At 43.9% G+C, this 23,277-nt stretch overlaps 1 protein-coding gene across 3 annotated transcripts in view; it reads right to left on the bottom strand.

The window, feature by feature from the left end:
- The window catches only part of PSTPIP1 (proline-serine-threonine phosphatase interacting protein 1), a 378,052-nt gene that overhangs the window by 142,106 nt on the left and 212,669 nt on the right, over window positions 1–23,277 (bottom strand). For all 3 annotated transcript variants that reach the window (XM_069624738.1, XM_069624737.1, XM_069624739.1), the window contains 3 exons: window positions 16,724–16,769; window positions 9,223–9,302; window positions 2,851–2,949 (listed from right to left, as the gene is read on the bottom strand). In XM_069624738.1, coding sequence (XP_069480839.1) covers window positions 2,851–2,949; window positions 9,223–9,302; window positions 16,724–16,769 — 225 coding nt within the window. The remainder of the gene's footprint in view (window positions 1–2,850; window positions 2,950–9,222; window positions 9,303–16,723; window positions 16,770–23,277) is intronic.

Here is a 23,277-nt window from a genome sequence, read left to right as displayed (position 1 = left end):
ACAAGCTAGCACTGAACAAATCAAAAACCGAATTGCTTGTCATAGGTTCACCACACACTATTAACAAACTTGGTCTTCAGTATGATAACTTCCAGTTGGGAGAAGAACCCATCAAACCCCTAAAAAAAAGTGAATACTCTGGGAGTGACCTTTGATCAACACATGACCATGAAACAGCATGTCTGTAGTCTTGTATCGTCATGCGCATATTACATTAAACTTCTAGCACATTTAAGGCCTTTTATATCACAGGATAATGCTGAGACTATCGCGAGAGCGATAATATGTCCAAAAATAGATTACTGCTCTAGCCTCCTTATGGGAATCAGTAAGTCTGATTGTAACAGGCTGCAAATATGTCAAAACGGGGCTATCAGAGCCGTCATGAAACTTAAATATAGAGACCATTTTACAACAGCGAGAAGAGAGCTTCACTGGTTGCCGATGGCTTCCAGATTCCTATTCCGAACTCTGACTATCGTACACAAGTGTAGATCTGGAAACATGCCTGGGTATCTACAACAGCTTTTATCCATAAGAAATAACGCGAGAACGCTAAGGTCAAATAATCTGCACCTTTTATCTGAACCAAAGTGTCACACTGTTCGAGTAGCAAATTCAGCCTTCTCCTTCAATGGACCAAGGGCTTGGAATGCTCTTCTTTTAGAGATGAGATCCATTGATCCCCTAGAAAAATTTAAGAAAAGACTAAAGACTCATCTGTTCAACTAAATGACTCTGAGACTCTCCTAAAATATCTTCTCTGTTGCGCTGCCTTATGAATACTCCTTTTTTGTTATCTGTTATATTTGTCATCTAGTGCCCTCACGCCTTCGGGTCTATGGCCGCTCTATATAAATGCATTAAAGAAAAGTAAAGTAAAATATGCTCCCTATGCCATCCTATTGCAGTCAAAAGACTGGCCTATTAAACAGTGCGTCTTTACCCCGTGCAACAATGCAGCGATATCTCTGACAAAGTAGTGGCACCATAAGACAACTACCGTTGTGATTGGTGCAGCATAATAGCTCTGTAACATAACATTGAGCTGAACAAACACAATTGGACTGACCTACTGAATAAGCAGGCAATAAAAGTGCATCCTGTTATGACTTTTCAATCTCTAGACAGGGTACTTGGAGTTCCATGGCACAGGTGTTTCCGTACACTCTTGCAGGCCAATAGCAGTGAGATTTTAGGATGCACTGGCACGAAGGCCTCCTTGCATGAGCTGAGCAGAAAGTTGGCAGAACCAATGGCTCCACAGGTACGGTGGGTGAGGATTGGCAAATGTGGGTCTTCAGATTTCAAAACATCATCCATTCAGTCTAGGCTGGAAAATAATGCAGAACACAAAACCCAAATGTCTTGGATCCACCCTTTCCTCTTGATGCAGAGTAATAAGCTTCTCCTATACCTTAGCCTTCTCTTAAACACACATCTTAATCTACCCCAACAGAAGATTGCCTGCCTCCAAGGGTAGTAATACAGCCAAAGGGATAGAAAGGGCCTTGGGATGCCATCTTTCTGACTAGACAGAGGGCCTCATTATGGGGTTACTGGTAAACCCGCTGGTAGGTGGTGGGTTAACGGCAACCCTGTAACACTGTTACCGCCACATGACATCCCAGTACCACCGGGATATCACAAGCAGCGGCGGTAACAGTAAATCCGTATTTCCATGCTAACATTGCCGGTCCTTCAGTGAAAACACTGCTGGTAGGGGCCTGAATTCCCAGCAGGTCAGACCTGCCGGGAGTTCTGTAACCCTATGTTTCTTAATGTGGGGGTCCTGAAATGGTGCTGGTACGTTGCTACCGGCACCCTTATTTAAGGACCACCACACTTACGAAGCACAGAGGGGCTCTTTTTTTAAACACAGAGCTCCAGATACGCTGGGTCTTTCCTTATGCTTAGGGTATCTGCCTAAAATGAGGACCCTCTAGGCATCATCTCCAGATGGACCCTTGACTATTAAGATTATACTGTAACCCTGAGTCTTCTGCATAGCTGAGTGCTTACATAACACTTATTAGCACTTGACTTCCAGTAAAAACTGCCACCGAGCCAATCAGAATGCTCAGAACACAGTCTGTTGCTTGGCAGCCGTTTGGGCATTGCACAATATCTTCTTGGACATTTGTTTTGCCTCCTTCACACAGGGTGTGCAAAGGAGAAAAACTAGCCTTAAAGAGTCATTGGCCCTGGTTATATGTTTTCCGTTATCCCGCCAGCGGGATACCGGCAAACTGCACTTACTGTCTCTGCCTCCCAATATTACCGGGATATTACGGGCGGCGCAGTGCTGGTAAATTCCCATTCGGATGGGATTTTCTGAATCACTGGCACTGTTAGTAACTGTGATACTGATTCATGCATTTGGTTGCCAGTAGGGGTCTGAACTCCTGGCACGTCAGGCCTGCCGGGAGATCTGTGCCCCCGCCGGCAAACTTGAAGTGAATTTTTTAAAATGCTAGAGCTGGAATTATGGGCACATTTTCTGGACCGGCAAACTCGTAATGAGCCTGATAATCTCTTAAAACAATGATATTCCCCAATCCAGCACCCGCTGCTTCACTTCGGGCAATGGACCGTCATCCCATGAACACGACTCCTAGTTTGGTCTGAAAAGTGATAGTATGATTCTCTGCAGGGGGGGCACAGGACCATGTAGCGATGTTCCGAATGCAAAGAGTTCAGGGAGATCCAAAATCCCTGCGGAATAGAGCGTCCTGTTGCCTGAGATTCCTAGTTCGGCTCGGCGAGTAACTGGTGCAAGGTTTCATGACTGTGAAAGCAACAGCATCTGATTCACCACCCGCACACCGTGGTCAGTACCTGCAGACCTACCTCATCATCCTTGACGCACTGCATGGAGTAATGGTTGCAGTGGACCCAGATGGCGCTCCTTAGGACCGTGATTCGGTCGCACTCCTGCGTCTGGAATGCCTGCGAGGAAAAGAAAGTTCAAAACGATCAAATATTTATATATATTTCTAGGTTTCGGGGAGACATAATAATTCTTGAGACTGTATTAGGTTTGGAACTTCTGGTTGCCTCAAAATAAAAGCCAGAACAACAAAATAGAAATTCCTAACAAAGTGATGGAAATTTACGAGTGAAGTCAGGAAAGTCTTGCAGTGAATGATTGTTTGACCCCCCTTTCTCTTGATCTCCCTCTTACTCAACTCCGATTCTGTTATCCCCAATAAGTGATGTATTTGCAGAGAAGCACACCCACAATTTGATGAGTGGGTGCATTCCTGCCACTATTCTGCTTAATGTCCATGGAAACCAGGTAAATATTACCCCTACGGTCTCTCATTAAACAGAAGCTGGCTACCATCCAACCAGACGGCCTGAATATTCTGATCAAATGGGTGGCAATGAACGCTTTTACCAATCAGGGCACGTGAATGCTATTGTGCTCTACTTGGAAAGGAATGCCCCGATTTCCAATCAATGGGAAGGCCAATGGTTGGATTGTATGGCATTCTGGCGCACACCTGCCTGTTTGATCCTATGCTGCCTGGAGGAAAATGTGTCAGTTGTCCGAGTAGAATCTAGAGGGGGAGGACATTGCAGACCCTAAAAGAAAGTCAGCCAAATGTCGCATGTAACTATGTGTCACTACAAAGCAGGTTTTTAGAATATCACTTGCAAGAAGATTAGACTGTGTAGGGGCAGTTAGGATCTGGAAGTATAAATACCTTTTGCCTTGCTGCCGCCTCCACCAATTGGAGTTACTCATCTGACACAAGGAGAATTTTCTAAACAGATTATCTGCATTGTCAGACTGGGTGGACCCAAATGTTCTGCAGTCCCCAAGAGTTGGCACAGGCTCTCAAGTAGTCAATGTGGCTACTTGGGTATGAAGAAAGAAGTCAAAGATGACACCTGGATTGTGGGCAGTGCTTACGTGCTATTAATATAAGCCGATCAACCTCTCTTTCAGTTAACCTACAGTAAATTTCACTTCCTGCAATCATCAATTTAGTTTGTCCCGGAGTGTGTGCCATTTGTTTCTGTCCCCGTTGCTACTTTGGGTAAACAGGTTCCTCAGGGAATCGAAGATTTCAAAGTTGCCCCAGAGCTGCCTTCAACTGGACATACATTTCGGGGACTAACCGGTTTTAGCTCCTCAGAAGACCCGGCCGAAAGTAACTTTTAGCTACTCAAACCTTTACAGTAAGGGCCCCTCCTCCCTGACAGCATTGCATATGGTGCATCTATGGGGGATGTGCCTGGTGGCACAATCAGGAAGTGGGTCAAGTGTGAGAAGCTTGATGTGGTGTGGCGTGTGAGGGCAGAGTGACCATGGGCAGAAGAAAGGGTGGGTGAGCGTGGTTTTTGGAAGCCTTCCCCGCATGTTGTAAGAAATGTGAAAGTGGAATGTGCCAAGGGGGTGGGAGATGGAGGCGGGTTGGGGAAGATTAAGTGAGTGAGGGACAGCTGTGTCAGGGGTAATGTGGACCTGGGCACAACACGAGGCATGTAAATGAAAGTGTGGTGGAGGTTGCGCTGCTCCCCTGGGAGGGGGATTGGGAAAAGGATGCAGGGGAGGTGCATGGAAAGAAAAACAGCAATATGCAGCGAAAGGGCCAAGCGAAAAGGTTTTCTGGAAAAGTGTAATATGGAAATAGACCAGAGAACTAAATCTGAGTGTCATCCGCTTAGTGGTGGCTCTCTGGATCATGTCTTCCGATGATATCTTCAAGCGATTGGATGCATACACTGAACAGAAGCCTACACAGCACTGATCTCTGTCAGACCCCAGAAGGTGCTCAGTCCACAGAAAATAGCTTATAACCAAATAGCTCTGATCTTAAGTGACAAGATTTATAGTGAACGGAAACCCGTGAGAGTCTACCAGGCCCTGCATGGATTGCCGCAGGATCACATTTCAACATCACTAAATCCCGCTGGCATGCCCAACATGATGCGGCACGAACCACAACCCGTGGCTCTAGTTAAGTGCTCCACCGTGAATACTAGTGCAGATTTTTCTCCATGTCCATCTCTACCGCTGGCCTCTGTAACATCCAAAAAAACTGGGCAATCCACACAGCTCCCTATTTGGGTGAGAGACCTTTTCTCTAGTACCTCAGATACCAAGGACGTGCAGGATACAGCAGAAAAGTTCGCAAATACATGCCCATATTCCTTACTGGTAAGTAATAGTGCTTCTCTCAGAATGGGATGGTCCTACCTGCTGAGAAACCAGGATGAGAATCCTCCTATATAATTTGCTTCGGCTGTGCTTTGCATCATTCCCCAATCCATATGTTAAATTTGCCTGTGGCTGCTGCCCCCAATGTTCTTAAGACCCTCGTACACTTTCTTGTAGTTTATATCTGCTGCCTACAGCCTGCGTGGCCTGAATGAACAATGTCATGTTATTTGTACTGTTTGTGCACAATGTGCTACCAAGTGTTTTAATAAAGAAAATGGAGAAAAATAAAAAAATAATGGGATGGATGCCTCTAACTCAGGGGATTGCCGAATGGCATCCGTCCATCATGGTGCTACAGTTTCAAAGGCTTCTTAAAGTGCCATGAGAGACCAGGATGTCAGTGTCAAGCGGTCCCATTCGTCCAGGCTGTCGCTCTTAGAGGTGGGGTGGGAAATCGGTGTTAGGAAAGATTTCGTAATTGTAGGTAATTTTCCTTCCATGTGGCAACCCCTAAACTTTTTGCTGTTGTTTTTCACCTTGTTCTCGACTTTGCCAGAGAAGTGCAGCCTTCTGCCGCACTCCTCTGGGCTTTCGCTCCTTTCTTACGGGGAAACTGACATGCCCTTATGCATGTACAATGCATATTGTGGACTGTAAACATCCAGGCTTAATTCAATTATGTACACACCAAAGACCAACTAGTGCCCACAAACAATTTGACACAGAGATTTTAAGGCAGAAAAGATTGATGAGATCTAAAATAAGGGCAATTAAAACTGGATCCCCTTGTAAGACATAAGAAATTCAAAAGTTTAAATTGAGATATACAAACTGGCAAAAAAATCAAGCCAGCAATTTTACATAGAGATTCTGAATTGATGCTGAATTCGCTAACTACGAGGAATACGGCAGAATGTTGTCAAATTCTTAAAAGTATGACCAATAACAGCTTGGAGATCAGTTAAATCCAATAGGGGAATCTGCTTGGGTCGCCCATTTCTCACATGGTAAATCTCCATAATCTCCATAATCTTCCATGGTCACTTGAATTTCAAGAGGGTGATATTCAAGAGTTAATCAAACAAAGTAAAAACTCTCATGTCCCAGGAACAGATGGGCTTTTCTATGTAACACTTAAGAATGCACTTGAGCTTTAGGCCAGAATTTTATATCAAATTTTTAAAACAATTTTGGTTCAAAAAGCTATAGTGTACTCATGTAAAACTTCTATAATAGTGCCAATTTTCAAGAAAGGGAATAGGTTGGACCCTAAAAATAAGTATAGACCAAAAGCTTTACTAGACGTGACAGAAAAAATGTTTTCTTCCCTAGTGCAACAGGAGTTAAATCATTGAGCGATTCAAACAATTAGGGATAATCTGTTTCAAGCAGATTTTGGGCCTCATTACGACCCTGGCGGTAAGGGGTTTACGCCAGCGTTAGCTGCGCCGACCCCTTACCGCCAATTACGAGGTCCCTTAGCGCCATGGAGCTTTTAACACCCGCTTTTAGCGGGTGTTAAAATCCATGGCGCTAAGGGACCATGGAGTTAATTACGCCACCGTAATTTACGGTGGCGTAATTAACGCCTTCCCCACTCCCATTATGCCCTATGGGGCAAAAATGGGAATGGGGAAGGGTAAATGGGGATTGGGGACTTACCGCCCCGCCAAGGTCGGAATGGGGCGGTAAGTCCGCCAACCACCATGGCGTAAACGTAGTTTACGCCATGGTGGTAAAGTGACGGCCCAGGCGGTAACTTACCGCCTGGGTCGTAATGAGGCCCTTAGTTAAAGGGTCTGACACTTCCTTAAATGGTTTTTTATTTTAAATGTATTCAAATTGAGTGCAATTAGTAAAAAAGAGAAGGTGTAATTGGCCTTCATTGCTTTTGCTGCCACATTCGACAGTCTGTTCTATGGTTGAAATTATTAAAATGATCATGTCAAAATTTTCGTGTAGACATTTTACAAGAGTTCCATACAGACATGCATTATGTCCGCTTAAATCAACAAGGCAGGCTATCTCATTATATAGCGACATATCAAGGCCTGAAACAGGGTGCAATTCTGGCGCTGTTGCTGTTCAGTTTATTTATCTCTGATATTCAAGACTTTCTGGGTAAAGCCAGATGTTTACCGCTGACTTTAGGTGCTGTCCTATAAGTCATCTGCTGTATGCCGACGTCTTTGCATTATTAGATCAAACCCCAATAGGGCTTCAAAGACAACTGAATGAATTAGCGTGATATGTAGAGGAAAACACTCTCTATAATTGTTGCTAAAACGAAGATTTTAATCTTCAATCCCTCCAAGAGGAGAATGGATAAACATTATAGTTGGTTTTTATCTCAGAAGGTAGTTGAGAGGGTGGATTTCTTTGTCTATCTTGGGTTTTCTGCTACTAGTACTGCACATTTTGGTAGTTTCTGTGAATAAGTTGAAAGTTAAAACGCAGGCATGTCTCATTAATAGAAAATATGGTACATTTTTTTTGATGCCAGTTGTTCGATTAGATAAATTAAAGTTTGTGCCTGCGTTGATGTATGGAGCAGAAACTTTAATTAAGATAGACTTTCATTTCTGGGAATCCCTTGAGGGAATAATTTGGTGATAAATTGTATTAGTCCATATTGGGGTCCTGATGAAAGCTATCAGATTCGAGCTGTGTCTGTTATCAATGCAGGCAATGATTCATTGGAGAACTTTAACCTTGTTTCGTAAAAGTCTTCTTGCAGCTCAAGACTATATAATTTTTTTATATCGAACACAGAAGGATAAAAACGACAGATGTCTCATATTATGGATGCAACCTGTTTTAACTTTTTTAAATTGTCTGGCTGTGACCACTGACATTTTAATAAGTGACCTTTTATGAGTTAAGAAAAAATTGTACTGGATTGTTACATCTGAAGCGGTGAAGCAATATCTACTATCTTATCATTTTAACAACAAATTAATGTTATTCCCAACTAATTACTGAAGTTTACATGTCCTAGGTTGTATAAAATTTTGATTTCACTTATATCTAACCAATGAAGTGCTAGGCACTCACACTGGTGTACCAAGAATTCAAGGCACATGTAGATTTTGTAAACAAAGTTGTGTGTTGAAAAAAATGGTAACTACTTTGGCAATGGAACAATAGTGGTTATGTTGCTAACTACATTAAAAACATCCTTGAAAGTTGCGATTATCCTGCATCAGATTTTTAAAGAAATGTAACCTTGCATGGTAGTGACATTTTAACTTTGTATGAATTCTTAAGATTCGATCTTATTAGTTTTGATATTGAAATTAGTGTGATTTAACTTGCTTTATATTAATGTATTTTGTAATTGTATTATTGAAAGATAATGTTTTGTGAAACATTTGTTTTACAAATCAGAACACAATAAAAAATAAAATACATTGTGATGGGCCCCTCCTCCAGGACAGAATTCCTGGTGCAATATTCTCTGGTACGGTTATTTTGATAGCCAGTGGGTACTATTTCTACTGGTATGGTATATCTGCTGGGAATTTTCTGTTGCACAAGAACATTGGGCATATGCTAACACATATGATCTAGACTACAGTAGAAATCTGTATCCCTGGCAGACTAGGTAAATCTCTTGCTCGGAAGATGTGGCGATCCAACCAACTCTCCTGAAATCATGGGGTGATTCTCCAATCCCCACAAACCAATCAAACTCCCATGTAGATTCTGGTGGGGCGGCAACATTTTCCTAAGCCAAACCAGAGGCTTTACATGTGCAAATGAGAACTTTAAAGGGAGGAAAAACTACCTACTAGAGGGAGCTGCATGGTGATGAAGGAGGCTGGAAGCGGGAGTGACCAGTAGAGACAGTTAAAGGCGGTGTACAACAAATGATGTGTGTGAATATCAGCCCTATAGAACAGCACTTTAAACTCTGTCCTAGGGCAACTCACAGGGCTAATGCATCTGCTCTACAACTCTGCATCTTATCTGTAGGTGAATGGAGGCAAGAGTTTTATATTACTTAAATATTTTTGCTTGTAATAAAAAAAAATGACAAAAAGTCTTACATCACATGAATTTGTATGTCCCAGCTCCCACTCAATCCGTGCTTTCTCGAGCAGGTCCACGCTTTGCAAGTACACCTTGTCTGTAAAATATACAAGAGATGATAGTAAGGTGTGAGTGATGCATGTGTAAAAAGCGGTTCTATGTGGTTTCAACAATAACATTTACTTCAACCATGTTTTGGACAACTCTTTTAGGTCATATTTCATTTTTGAATGACAGGGTTCCCCAATCCCACCCGCCTTAGGAAATATATATATATATATATATATATTCTGAAAGAATCTTTGCAAAACACTTTGCAGATGCACTCCTCCAAATGTACACAGTGCTTTATTTATGGATCCCTGAGCAGGGACACGACGCTCGTATTAGGCATTTCGCAACGGACCTGTTGCTTGATCACATACATATATATATTATAGTGTGGCAGTTGCCGCACTATAGTTGAGGTGAGTGACATGAGCCATAGGAAACCCGACAATTCTATTGCTAATAACATTTCACTTACTTGACAGATTTGGCTGATATTCTGTATACACAGTTTGTCGCTGCCCCCCTCCCGAGAATGGAAGTTTTGAGAAAGATTTGTTAAAAAATTAAAAAGTTATTAAGAAAGCAAAACAAGTCTGTTTTCGGCCTAATTCCTTTCATTTTCCCATACAGAAAAAGTCCCAATTTCTGCAAAGCGCACAGCAAAAACCACTGGACAATATTGGATCAGGTACGAAACAGTAGTTATTATAATATTTGATGGAAAAGGGGGTGCTCCTTCTCCCAAAATTATAGCTAAATATGTGTCCCAGAATGCATTAGAGAGGATTTTCAGAAATGAAAAAGGAGCCATTTTTCCCCAAAATTCAATTGCTAGTAGCTATTGACTTGCTGGATGAATTTGGATTACATTTTCAAAGCATAACGCTCATCAAGGCCCCTCCTCACCCCCCAAACTGCAAATTCTGGGAACAATCCATCATAAAATGAAAACATTTTAAAGGAAACAACCCATTAATTTTCCCATAGAGAAAAAGTGCAGTTTTTTAACAGCCATAGCGTACAAACCATTGGGTTGATTTGGACCAAATAAGAAACTATTTGGGCATAATGAGTTGACTTAATGTTCTTGATTGGTTTGGGGTAAATCCTTCCAGTAATGTTTAACATATTAGCGAAGGTTTTGCCCCCTGAGCATTAAAACATTTATCTCAGCCATTTTGCTTTTTACAGCAAAGAAGCTGTGGATGACATTTTCTAAATAAATAATTTTGTCAAGAGCCGCACCAAACTGAACATTTTGGGACCTTTTTGTTAGAAAATGAAAAAGTTATTAAGAATGCATAAAAATGCTGTTTTCAGCTTACTCACATTCATTTACCCATTGAGAAAAATTGCAGTTTTTGAACAGCCATAGCATGAAAATCGCTGGGCAGATTTGGACCAAATAAGAAACAATTTGGACACAAAGCATTGACTTAATTTCCTGACTAGTTTGGTGTAAATCCATCCAGTAGTTTTTAAAATATTCGACAGAGAGATGGGAGTGTCCCCTGTTCCTTAAAAACCTATATATCACATATATTACACAGCCTGCGATAGCGGCCGTGTAGTTATGGTTAAGTTGCAAAACGCATAGGAAGAGCAATTTTTGGGCGGCTTATAACTTCGCTCTCCCTGGACGAATCCTCACCAAGCTTTGCAAAAAAGGTATATGGCCCGCTCCGAAGTCCTATGGCAAGTTCTGTGAGGTTTCGTCAAGGGGGGGCAAAGTTATGGGGGAGTCTTTTTTTTTCTCATAAATTGAATGGAAACAACTTTGCTCACGCCTACAGCCCAAACCGCTGGATGGATTTTCACCAAATTCATGGCCAGAGCGGCAGCTTGGTCCCGAAAGCGGACATCGAATGCACCCCCTGATTGGATGGTGAAAAGCGTGAAGTGCGCCAGATTTTCAGAAACGCCCACCATGTTGGATTAGCGGACTTCGGCCAATGTCCCCGGACATCAGGGTAAAAACATATAAAAAAAACACAAAATTACACTTGTCAAACTTATCAAACAATCTCTGGGGAGGTGAGGGGGTGATGTGGATGGGATGAGATATGGCCATAAGAAGCCAAAAATCAGGTATTTTTCACCGTAAAAGTCTGTGAGCATTCCTGTGAAGTTCGGGGACACTTCAGATGTTCGGGAGCAGTTCTTGGATGGCTTATGGCTTTGGCACCACTCAGTGAAACTGCATGAATTTGTGGAATTGTATTCTAGACCTGGTACTGAAAGACTTTGCAAGGTTTGGTGGGATTCTGTCAAGAGGGGGCAAAATTAGAGGGGGGTCTCGTAAAGGCTTATAAATGTGGTGCCATTTGAGGAATCTGTACAGATGTTTGCAAAACAAATTTAAATCTAGATATAAATGTTTCTGTAAAGTTTGGTGGGATTTTCTCAAGAGGGTGCTAAATTAGAGGTGGTCTCAACATTTTTAGATGGTTTATAACTTTGTTGCCGTTTGACGAATGGGGTCAAGAGTTTTCAGAAAGATTATAGACCCAAACTTGAATGTTTGTGTAAAGTCTTAATGGATGTTGTCAAGTTGGGGGCTAAGTTATATGGCTATTGTATGTAGATATATTTTGACACTTTTGAAAAAAAAAATGGCAGGATTTCAAGCAAACTCGTGTAAGGAGCATTGGCAAGGACTTGAAAGCATGGTTTTGCAAATGTGCCTTAATGTAGGTACAGAAAATAGTAATATACCTTTGGTGACTGAGGTATTGCCTGTGGCCATGGGCAGTGGCCAGATTGTCTGGGTCATGGTATAAGGTCATGACCCAGACAATCTGGCTACTGGCCTTGACCGCGAGGGATGAAAAATGGTGTTAAAGTGGCCATGTCTGCCTGGGACCGGCTATGTGATAAAGTTATTCGAAAGTAGGATATATTTGAAAAGGAAATAAAAAGTGCTTGTGGTAATATGGTCATATGGTGCTGACTTTGCCTTCTGCAGGCTGGAAAGGGAAGAGGCTCTGTACTGAGCCTTGCCTTCTTTTTTAATGGTGGGCATCTTTGAAAAGGATCTTACTTCCTACAGCCGGACGCCGCAGGTGTCCGGTTGTAGGAAGAAAAATCTATTTTTAGCACCCCAGGTTCCCGCTGTGGGAACCAGGGGTGCTAATGGCCTTTATCCCCCATTGCAGGGGCTGCAATAGAGGATAATGGTCTGAAGCCCTGGTTATTTATTTATTTATAACACACCAAAGCCTTCAGGCCTCAGGGTGCACACAGACACACTTCGCTTGGGCCGATAACTTGGGCTGCCAGGCCTTTATCCACCATTCCAGTCCCTGGAATAGGGGATGAACGCCACATTATTCCCATTAGCATAACACAAAATGCTAATGGAAATGTTGGAAAAACGTATTGAGTCTATGCATGGTCACGTGGCACTGTCCGGAAGGTCCACAGTGACATCAGACGTTCGCGGATGTCGACGGAAGCAAAAACAGTGGAAAAAGTATAGAAGTGTTAAAAATGATGCTAGAAGGTGGGAAATGGCAAAGTTTTAAGGTGAAAAGTTGTAAATTGGACACAAAAGTTGCTATATTGGGCTATGATATTAGTAAGTTGAAGGAAAATAGCATGCACTGGTAAAAACCCATGGAATTCTCAGAAAAAAACTTTGTTAAAGGGACGTTATGGTTACAGGTAAAACCGAAAAACCTCAGAAATTCACCAGTTATGGTACGCTAACAACCATAACTTGCACCACCACCATGTACTGCTAAGACTAACTGCCAGGACATCAAAGATGACATCACAAATGTCATTGATGACATCACTAATGACATCACCATAACTCACGCCACCACCGTGAACTGCTAAGAATAACGCCCATGACATCAAAGCTGACATCAAATATGATTGATGACATCACTGATGACATCACATGTGCATTTAATTTTCAAAGGAAGTCCCTACAAGGGGTTATGAATGTAATGTTGGCAAAAAAGTGCCAGGCGTCATCTGGAGATGTGTGATGAAGTACATCTTGATTATGCAATGTATTGCTCCAAAGAACATTCCATTTCAGTGTTGCTTCTAGTACATGAACCTACTCGTACAAAAACATAGGCATTGGCTGCAGCATACACCATAGAGATGTAATATTTCTAATTTTCCAATCATAAGATGCGATTCACTCTAAGGAAAGTACTGTAAGAACATGTGAGAATAGCAACGTCTACAAATGTAATACCTTTTGAATTTTAAGTTTTTGACTGTCAGTGAATAAACTCATCGGGCCTAGATATGTCAGTGAACAAAAAAAGAAGGGGCTAGACATGTGATGTCATCAATCATATTTGTGATGTTGTCTTTGATGGGTGTTAGTCTTAGCAGTGCACATTGGTGGCGCGAGTTATGGTTGCTTAGCTTACCATAACTGGCGAATTTCAGGTGTTTTTCTGTTTTACTTGTAACCATAACGTCCCTTTAACAACGTTTTTTCACTGAATTTGATAGCTTTTCCGTATCGCAACTTAACCATAATGTGCCCTTAACAAAGTTTTTTCATTGAATTTAATCATTTTTTATTAGTGCAACTTAACCATAACGTCCCCTTAACAATGTTTTTTCATTGAATTTCATAGGTTTTTATTAGTGCAACTTACCATAACGTCCCTTTAACAAAGTTTGTTCAGTGAATTACTAGATGGGTTTTTTCCGGTGCATGCTATTCTCCTACAACTTACTAATATCATACTTACCCAATATAGCAATATTTGTGTCCAATTTACAAACTGTCACCTAAAAACTTTGCCATTTCTCACCTTCTAGAATCATTTTTAACACTTCTAAACACTTCTTGCAACAATTTCAACTAGTTTTGCATCCGTAGACGTCTACGAACATCTGACTTCATTGTGGCCCTTCCGGACAGTGCCACATGACCATACACTGGTGCGCGGCATGATGAGGTGTCCGAGAACCCGTCCGCACTTCACGATAAGATCTGTGCTTCGTGGACAGTTCGGAACTGAATTTTCTACTTATCTAGGAACAGCTCCAACATCTATTCCTACTCATCCATTAACAATCTAGTACACAGTACATACTTTTAGCAAAACTGCTATTTATCTTAAAATGGAATCCGCTAATGCCATCCCTCCTCCCCAAGAGACACCACCACTGCTGTAATCAAGGAGCATGAGAAACACTGCCCCCATCTTAGAAATAACACACACGCAACATTTTCCCCTGTCCATCTGCCCCTCCATATTAGTGTTGGGTGCCTCTTCCTTCATTTCCCTCCCCACCTTTCGTTCTAAGCTCTCCTGCCAAAAAAGAAATGCATCCAAACACAATAAAAGAAAGGTTCCTTTAGGAACTACCTTTCACAGTTAAAAAAATAGAACTAAAAAAAAAAAGTATAGACTCCATCTACTTTATATTTCTCAGTAAGGTACATACTCAGTAAGATTTATCAACATTTCCATTTGCATTTTGTGTTATGCTAATGGCAATATTGTGGCGTTTAACCCCTGTTCCAGGGATGGAACGGGGGATACCGGCCTGGCAGCCCAAGTTATCAGCCCAAGCGAAGCGAGGGTGGATAACGATGCCTGCGGACCATTATCCCCCCATTCCAGCCCCTGTAATGGGAGATGAAGGCCATTAGCACCCTAGGTTCCCAAAGTGGGAACCCGGGGAGCTAAAAAAAGGATCTTATAACATAACAGTATATTTATCTCTATATTACTTTTGTTCTGGGGCTTGCCTTACAAGCTGCATTTGTGTGAGCCCTTGCGGTCGTCACTTCCCTTGGGGTATACAGAAGTGGTATCACCTTGTTGCCTTTTCACACCGGTTCCTCCAGGGACGTCATTTCACCAAAATGCCAGGGGTAGCGGTAGTGACATCACACAACCCTTGACCTCTGATAACATCACAGGAAGTGATGTCATTTGACCCCACTCAAAGTGACATCACAGGAAGCGATGGAACAGAACCTTTCACCCCTTCACAAAACAGAAAGTGGCATCACATAGCATTGTTCCTAGGTACACTACGAAAAGTATGGTTACGATATCACTGTAATGTGATATGCATTTCATACAAGAATGGATCAACATATGTATCGTTAATATCAGTGTGTATAGGTCCATAGTACCAAATTATTGTGAAGGCAAGCAGATGTACAGAGCCAAATGATAATGATGTGTTATTATAAAGCACTTATGCTTAAGCACTTTATATAGAACAAATATACATACAATTTACTCCACCTGTGTTGGTACTCATTTATCAACCTCAAAAAGGATGAAAACCTGAGTCGGCTTTTCCGAGATTCGAACTTGCAACCTGCAGATCACACACACACACTGCAGCATCGAGCATTCAACCCACTGAGCTATCTTACCAGCTATAGTAAAATGAGCAATTACATGTCTGAATGTTCTCAAAGTCAGAAAGCAAATTGCACATTGTAGTGGATACCATTAAACTGGTAACTGAGATTTAGCAGCAGGCCAGTCTATCTGCATGTCTGGTGTAAAGTTGGTCACATGTCAAGCCTGCGTGGATCTATATTTCAGGCTTCAGAGGTTGGCAAAATACATACAATTGGGAGGGTTCATAACTTTGTATTGAAGAATTTAGAGTAGTGCAGGGAAAGCCACGCACTCACACGGCATCCCCTACTCTGGGCACTCATTACCTCATACATACAAACACACATCCTAACCAGCATGCCATAGAGCTAGGAAAGAGAGACACATTACAAAAAAGCATTAATTGTGGCACAATGAAATCAAGGGCCACTTTTTGTGCTATGGCCAAATATTTCTCCCCTGTACACAAGCTTTTAGGCACAAGGATTTTGTCAAGTGACCGACGACACTGAGATGGAATGCCTTGTGATGATCGTAACAGAGGCAACGGCAGAAAAAAACATGCTTGAACAGCAACTTGCTAAAATCAAAATACATAGTCCAAAATGGATGCTTATTCTATTCTAAATACTTTTTGGAGGTTTTTGTCTGCATTGTGAAATGGAGGTGTTTGAGAACAGTGGCTCACCCCCCCCTGAAGTGTGCCTGAAATAACCCTTTAATGGGTCTAGCAATTATTGTATAGCATTCAAGAAAGACACATTATTTGTTATTCCTATTTTTTCTTATTTAGGGTCACTGCTCAAAGTCTTACACTTGTGGTACCCCCGTTTTTTTTTTTATTTTTTTTTAAATAGGCTTGCACAAGAAAGCCAGCGACTCCAGAAACAAAGACCCATATGGCTCATAGCTCACTTAATTGATGAGGATCTGCGATAGGCCACATCAGGCAGTCCTTTCATGTGATCTCTTCAAGGCCATATCTCACTTGAGGTGAAAGTTCTTGTGACATCATTTCCTGTGATGTCATCATTTTGCTAATTACTATTTTTGAAGGTTTAAGATTCCGACTGATTTGTGGTCACACAAGGTTGTCATGCATGAAATAATGTCACCATACCTGCTTCGTTGGCTGCGTTTCTGCATTGCTTAGATTTGTTCTGGATCTGCAGGGGACAGAGGAGACCACATCACTGATAAAACACATTGAGGCGCTGACCTTCAAAGGGGACGCAAGATGGCGCTCGACAAATACCCAAATAAATAAGCAATGCATTCAAACGGCACACAGACTACCAAAAACAACGCGATACCCAAAATGTTCCCTCCAAACGTTGACTAGGCAGGGCACATTTCACACAGCAGCAGCAAAACGCACACACAACTGACGGCCAGAAACTGTCATATTTCCAGTTCCCGCCTGTGCTGCAGGCTAATGCTTCTCCAGTGTCGCTTGTGTCCCACAAGCAGAGAAGCACCTCAGATTGCAGCTTTCTGTGTAAAAAGCAGCCCTGTGAGAAATTGTGAATTAGACCCGTTTGTACGAAATCAGAGAGCACCCTGCCACCCCCTCTTAAAGCAAGAAGGAAAATGCGGCCTAGGGATATAGTAAGGGTGGGAGGGGCCTGTGCAGATGATCCCCGGAAGAGCCTGGCACTTGCTAAAATGGAGCCTTCGCTTCAAGGCACCAGCGCCATTCCAGAAAGAAACTGGCAAGAGGGGAGTGCTGTGGATCTCCACAGCACTCGTGTCTTGCCAGGCAGCACACTCGATTTGGAATTTACAAATTGAAGCCTGCTTTCACTGGAGTGTCAGGGGCACCCAGCTCGCCTATCTATAAGGCACCCACTGGCTTCAGGCCGTCTCAAGGGCTTTGAACCTGGTTTCCCAGCCCAGCCCCGGCAGTGCACTGATGCTTGCTTTCTTTACTGCCTCTGTTCCAACCTTGCATTCATTGCAGCGCCCGTCAGTGTTTTAAGGTACTCCGAAGCAGCCAATGGGGGAGTCCGCTAGCACTATACAAAATCTTCTAAAACTCTTTTGGGGGTTTTCCGTTCCCTGTGCAGAAGGCTCCAATGTTTTAGGACGGGAGCAAGAAGCTGATAGGATGGCCTTGAACCGTGGACTCCCCATTTCAATTTCACTTTATCTTGTTCTTGTTCTATCTCAAAAAGTGATTGCTAAACGTCCTGACCAGCCACATCAAGACACGCCCATCACGTCTGGCCTAAAAGGAACAGATCGCCTTGCAAGAGCCGAGCACAGCCCTTGACTGCTCCTCAGTGAAAGAGCAGATCTGTGTGAGAAGGTTATGGTGCCTGTGGAGGGAGGAGAGTGGCTGCAACTCACAGGCTTGGACTGGCCTATAGGGCAACAGGACAATGCCCGAACCAAAAACGCAGAATGCTGGTGTGGGCCAGTTTTTCGGGTCCAATTGGGCCAGTTTGATGAGTTACTTCACTATGCGGCTAGTAGTTTTGACCAGCGTGCTGAATACATAGGGCCTCATTACGACCCTGGCGGAATGGGTTTAACGGCGCAGGTAAAGGTGCCGGCGCTGTTAAAACCCATTGCGACCTATTACGAGGTTCCCTCGCGGGACCCTCTCTGGACGTCTGGTCAGACCAGATGTCCTTTGCGGGTCCCGCGAGGGAACTAGCATGCTAACAACGGGCCCGTTATTAATGGGCCCATTTTTAGCATGCTCCCCATTCCCATTGAGCCCTATAGAGGCTCAAATGGGAATGGGGATCGTCCGGGTCCGGGTTCCCTGAATGGGGAAATACCGGACCCTCCAAAATCAGAATGGCCCAGTAATTCCCCATTCAGGGAACCCGGACCCGGACATGGGTTTGGTGGCAGCCATGCCCATTAAGGGCATGGCTGCCTCCAAACTCGTAATGAGGCCCATAGTCTTTAAATATCACAATGTGCATCACATTTCATCAAAAAACTCCCCCTTGTTAATGTTAATGTTAAAGGCTATTTGTACCATGCACTATCACCACCGGAGTGGCCCCCTGGCGGTTTGGCTGATCTGAAAAAGAAAGGGGGTAGGAGGTGAATTAGAGGGAACAAGCGGGATAAGTGCAAGAGGGCAGTGATGTGCTGATGGCAGCTTCAGTTCGGTTAACACCGTTCACTGAGCTTTGGGGTGCTTTCCGGTTGGTAGCCATTGTGTGCTGTTGTGCCAGGCTATGTGTGATTTGTTTTGTTGTTGCTGTGTAGTGAGGTTTGTGTGGTTTGCTGTGCTTAAGGGTTATGATTGTGTTTGGTTAGAGTTTGAGAGGTGTATGCAGAGGGGTGAAATTGTTAGTGTGTTGGGTATTGGCCTCGCTATCTAGAAGCGATGTATGCTGAATTTCAACGTTCTTTCTGGATGTGGCCCATGACTATCTCTGCATTTCAATCTTCATCTCGCACTGGCTAATATTCACAATCCTGTCTATATGGGACGCACACAAATATTCACAATTATATCCAAATGTGGCACTGGGCCATCCTCAAAATCCTGTTGCGATGCAAGCTAGCTTTCATAATTCTATCTAAATGTGGCATTGGTAATCATCTCAATGCAGTCTAGATGTGGCAATGACTGATATTCGCTATTCTATCTACATGTGGCACTGGCCGACATTCACAGTCCTGTCTAGATGTGACGCAGGATAACGTTCACAGTTCTATCTAAGTGTGGCACTTGCTAACATTTGCAATCATATCTGAGTGTGGCACTTGCTAACATTTGCAATCCTATCTAGATGCGACGGAGGCTAATGTACACAATTCTAACTGATTGTGGTACTTGCTATCTTTCACAATTCTGTTTGGGTCCGGCGCAGGCTAATGTTCACAATTCTATTTAAGTGTGGCATGTGCTAATATTCACAGTTCTAAGTGTGGCACTTGTCAACGTTTGTAATTGTGTTGGGTGCGACGCAGAGAAAGTGGTGTATTAACCATATATAGAGGTGGAGGTTACGGCTAGATTTGAGTCATGTATAGTGGGAGAAAGGCCCTAGTTCCACAATGCAGCAGGTTTCAGGATATAGTATAGTAAGTTTAGTTCATAGCAGACACAGAGGGTATGATATGCTGTCATGATTCCTGCCCCTCATGTCCCCAGTCCTCCAAGATGTCAGGCTGGAGCCAGGCCACGGTCACCTACATGGCCCTCAAGGGCCTCTCCATCCCTCCAAAGACCCACTTGGAGTCAGACTTGGTGCTTGTGGCACCAGACTCACTCAATCCCATAGGATAACATTGGGGATTTGACTTGTAGTGCATTGATGGGGACAAGATGGATGCCCCCACATATTTCGGTTCCCAGAACTGCATGTGCAGTCTAGTCTTTTAGGTGTGGTTCAGCCCAGAGACACCTGGGATACCCAGAGACTATTTAAGCCACGCCCCGGCTGAGAAACATGCTTTGCATTTTCTGCACCTGTAGGGTGACACTCGCTGTGTTCGCATCAGTCTCCAGTAGGCCTGCATCTTTCTTCTGCGCTCAGCTCCTGCAAGAACAAGAACACTGTTAGGAACAGCCTTACCTTGCGGCGCTCCTGCCCATCATTCATCGCTCCTTCTGTTCTGCGGACATCTTCGGCGGTGTCATTCCCATCCCGTCATGCCGCTTCCTAAGGAAAAGGGAAAAGAACAGAAAAAAGTAATTAGTAAGCATTCAGCAAATCTTCGCTTATTTTTAAAGACTGTACGAGCTTCAAACATTTACCTGAATCCCAGCCGCTGTGGGGGAACTCTGTCTCCAGAACTTCTCATCCATCTGCAAGAGGGATAGGACACTCCAGGTTAGCGTGGAAACATCTTGAGGCACCGCATACCGCGCTTACTCACTGCATTTCTTCTTCATAGCCGGCATCCACGCTGAAAACGTTGCAGCACCTAAAAGACACAGAAAAATAACTCAGTTCAATACAAATACGAAATGGTCGGATCGCGCATCGTGCTCTCACTCACCTTCAGCGCTACTCATCTCAGCAGCACGTCGCCATCCCCGGACAGCGGCCATCATCTAAGGAAGGAAAGGAACGAAGTTAGAGAACTGTTCAAAAGACTCATTATACCTACCTGTCAGACTCTTGCCAGTGAATTAACTAGGCAGCAACGAGCCCGCATTAATCAACGCGCCCCTGTGCTGAAAGCAGGACGGAGAGCACACTTTCCAAGAAAACAAGGTGAGCTGTGGATCAAAGGGAAGAGTTGGACCCCGGGGAAGAAGGGGTTCAAGCACACAGACACAATAGGGAGTTAAACTCTACCAATCCTGTGTTTCAGGCCCAGTCTCCAGTCGAGTAGACTCCAGGAAGGGGTTTGAGGTCATAAGAGGTCAGAACAGGCTGAATGACGTCCCCGTGGATACCAGGTGAGCGTTACAGAATGCAAAGCCTCACATCAAAATCCACCTGGGTGTCATGGAAATGTCAGAAACCGACCAGTTAGCCCAAATGTTGGGGCAGCTACGTTCCAAAGTAGATGCAGCCAGGCAGGAGACCAACACCCTCTGGAGAGAGCTGATAGCCAAAGAACGCACTGATGATTTAAGCCGGCAACTTCTCCAGTCACAAGCAGGGCATGCACCATTGCCGGGAAGCATGCCCTCAATGCCAGCACCATCAGACAATTCCGTTCAGATAACCCTTCCTGGGGCAGTTCCCTTGGACCCACCCAAACGATTTACGGGGGATCCCAAGAGGTTTGCAATGTTCATGAACCAGTGCCGCCTGCACTTCCTTTGTAGACCAGGGGCCTTTCTGAATGACCAATCACAGGTCGCTTTTGTGCTATCCTACCTGAGTGGTAGCGCCGCGGGCTGGTCTGTTCCCTTTGTGGCCCAAGACGATCCTTTTCTGCATGACTTCAGGGGCTTTCAGCAGGAGATGGAAAATCTGTTCATCCGTCGTACTAATGGGCAGGCATTGGACAACGAACTTCTGTCCCTACGCCAAGGGAATCAAGACCTATTAACATACATAGCCACGTTCAATAGACTCGTAGTTGAAGCAGAATGGCCAGTGGAGAAGAGAACCAAGTTATTTCATCAGGGGTTGCGGGGGGAGCTCAAGGATGTTCTCGCACAAGTAGTGAACCCCCCGAAAGACTGCTCAGATTTCATTGACCTTGTTGTTCAACTGGGTCATAGGTTGCTGGACCGAAGAGCAGATCGAACCAGACTGGACCCTTGCCCTATGTATGTGCGTTCAAAGGACAATATTGCCCGCACAACGGAAGGTTCAGGAGAACCAATGCAAATCGGGGGGTCAGATCCCTCTTGACTAAAGCGGAAAGGGATAAAAGGAGAGAGCAGCAGTTATGTCTGTACTGTGGAAGGTCAGGTCATTTCCTTAAAGAGTGCCCTGTGAAGCCACCGAGGAGGATGGTAGGGGCCATGGACAAGGAAGATACCATCAAGGAATCGGAAAACTCCCCAGCCCGGCAAGTGTAGGGGTCCACTTGTCGAGCGAAGAAAGTGAACTACAGACCTCCCATTTTGCACTATCTGTGGTCTTGATCAATCACCAACAACCATCTCGGATGCACGCAGTAAGAGCGTACATTGACAATGGAGCCGTTGGGAATTACATCGACCAGGATCTTGCGGCAAAGATGGGGCTTCTGTTATGCCCTAAATCAACCACCGACACTTTTACCACTGTCGACGGCACGGAAATAGCTTCTGGTCCAGTATCCCAATGCACTGCAGCTTTAACCCTTCTGTGGCAGGATGGATACCAAGAATCTATCGTTTTCGACCTCATTAAGGCACCACAGTTCCGGTTGATTTTGGGAATGCCATGGTTGGTAGCTCACAAACCTCGAATCGATTGGCGAGCAAAAGAATTGGCCTTTCCCGAGACTTGCGCCCACACATGTTATTGCCAAGAGAAACAACCAATAGACACCAGAACCTCCACGCTTGCGACTGTGGAAATCGGCACCCTACCAAGTGAATACCAGGACTTTCAAGATGTCTTTCAGAAAGAACAGGCTAATACCCTGCCACCGCATAGACCATACGATTGCCAAATCGACCTGATACCCTGCGCACAAATCCCTTGTGGGTGAATTTACGCACTCACTGAACCAGAAAACCAGCACCCAAAGGCCTATCTTGACCAATACATGGCCAACGGGTTCATCTGTCCCTCGAAGTCTCCAGCAGCCAGTCCTCTATTCTTCGTAACGAAAAAGGAGGGGCACTTGAGAACATGCATCGACTATCGCGCACTGAACCAGATTACCGTAAAAAACGCTACCCCCTGCCACTGATCCCTGAATTGCTTGATCAAGTCAAAGATGCCCAAATCTCCACAAAACTAGACCTGAGGGGGGCATATCACCTTGTTCGCGTAAAACAGGGAGACAAATGGAAAACCGCTTTTCGCACCAAATACGGCTTGTACGAATATCAAGTAATGCCCTTTGGCCTTTGCAACGCGCCTGCAGCATTTCAATACATCACGAACGATGTCCTACGGGAATTGATTGATGTCTATGCTCTAGTGTACATCTACGATATTCTAGTATATTCCGCATCAAAGCAGGACCACGTTAAACATGTCCGATCCGTATTGGAGGAACTCTGTCAACACCAGCTCTATGCCAAGCTCAAAAAGTGCTCATTCCACGTCTCTGAGGTGGAATTCTTGGGCTTTATTC

This window comes from Ambystoma mexicanum, chromosome 11 (genome assembly GCF_040938575.1).
Source record: "Ambystoma mexicanum isolate Mex_15411 chromosome 11, UKY_AmexF1_1, whole genome shotgun sequence".
In the NCBI taxonomy this organism is placed as follows: Eukaryota; Metazoa; Chordata; class Amphibia; order Caudata; family Ambystomatidae; genus Ambystoma; species Ambystoma mexicanum.
Note: the sequence above shows the minus strand (reverse complement) of the source record. Positions and strands in the feature narration are given on the sequence as shown.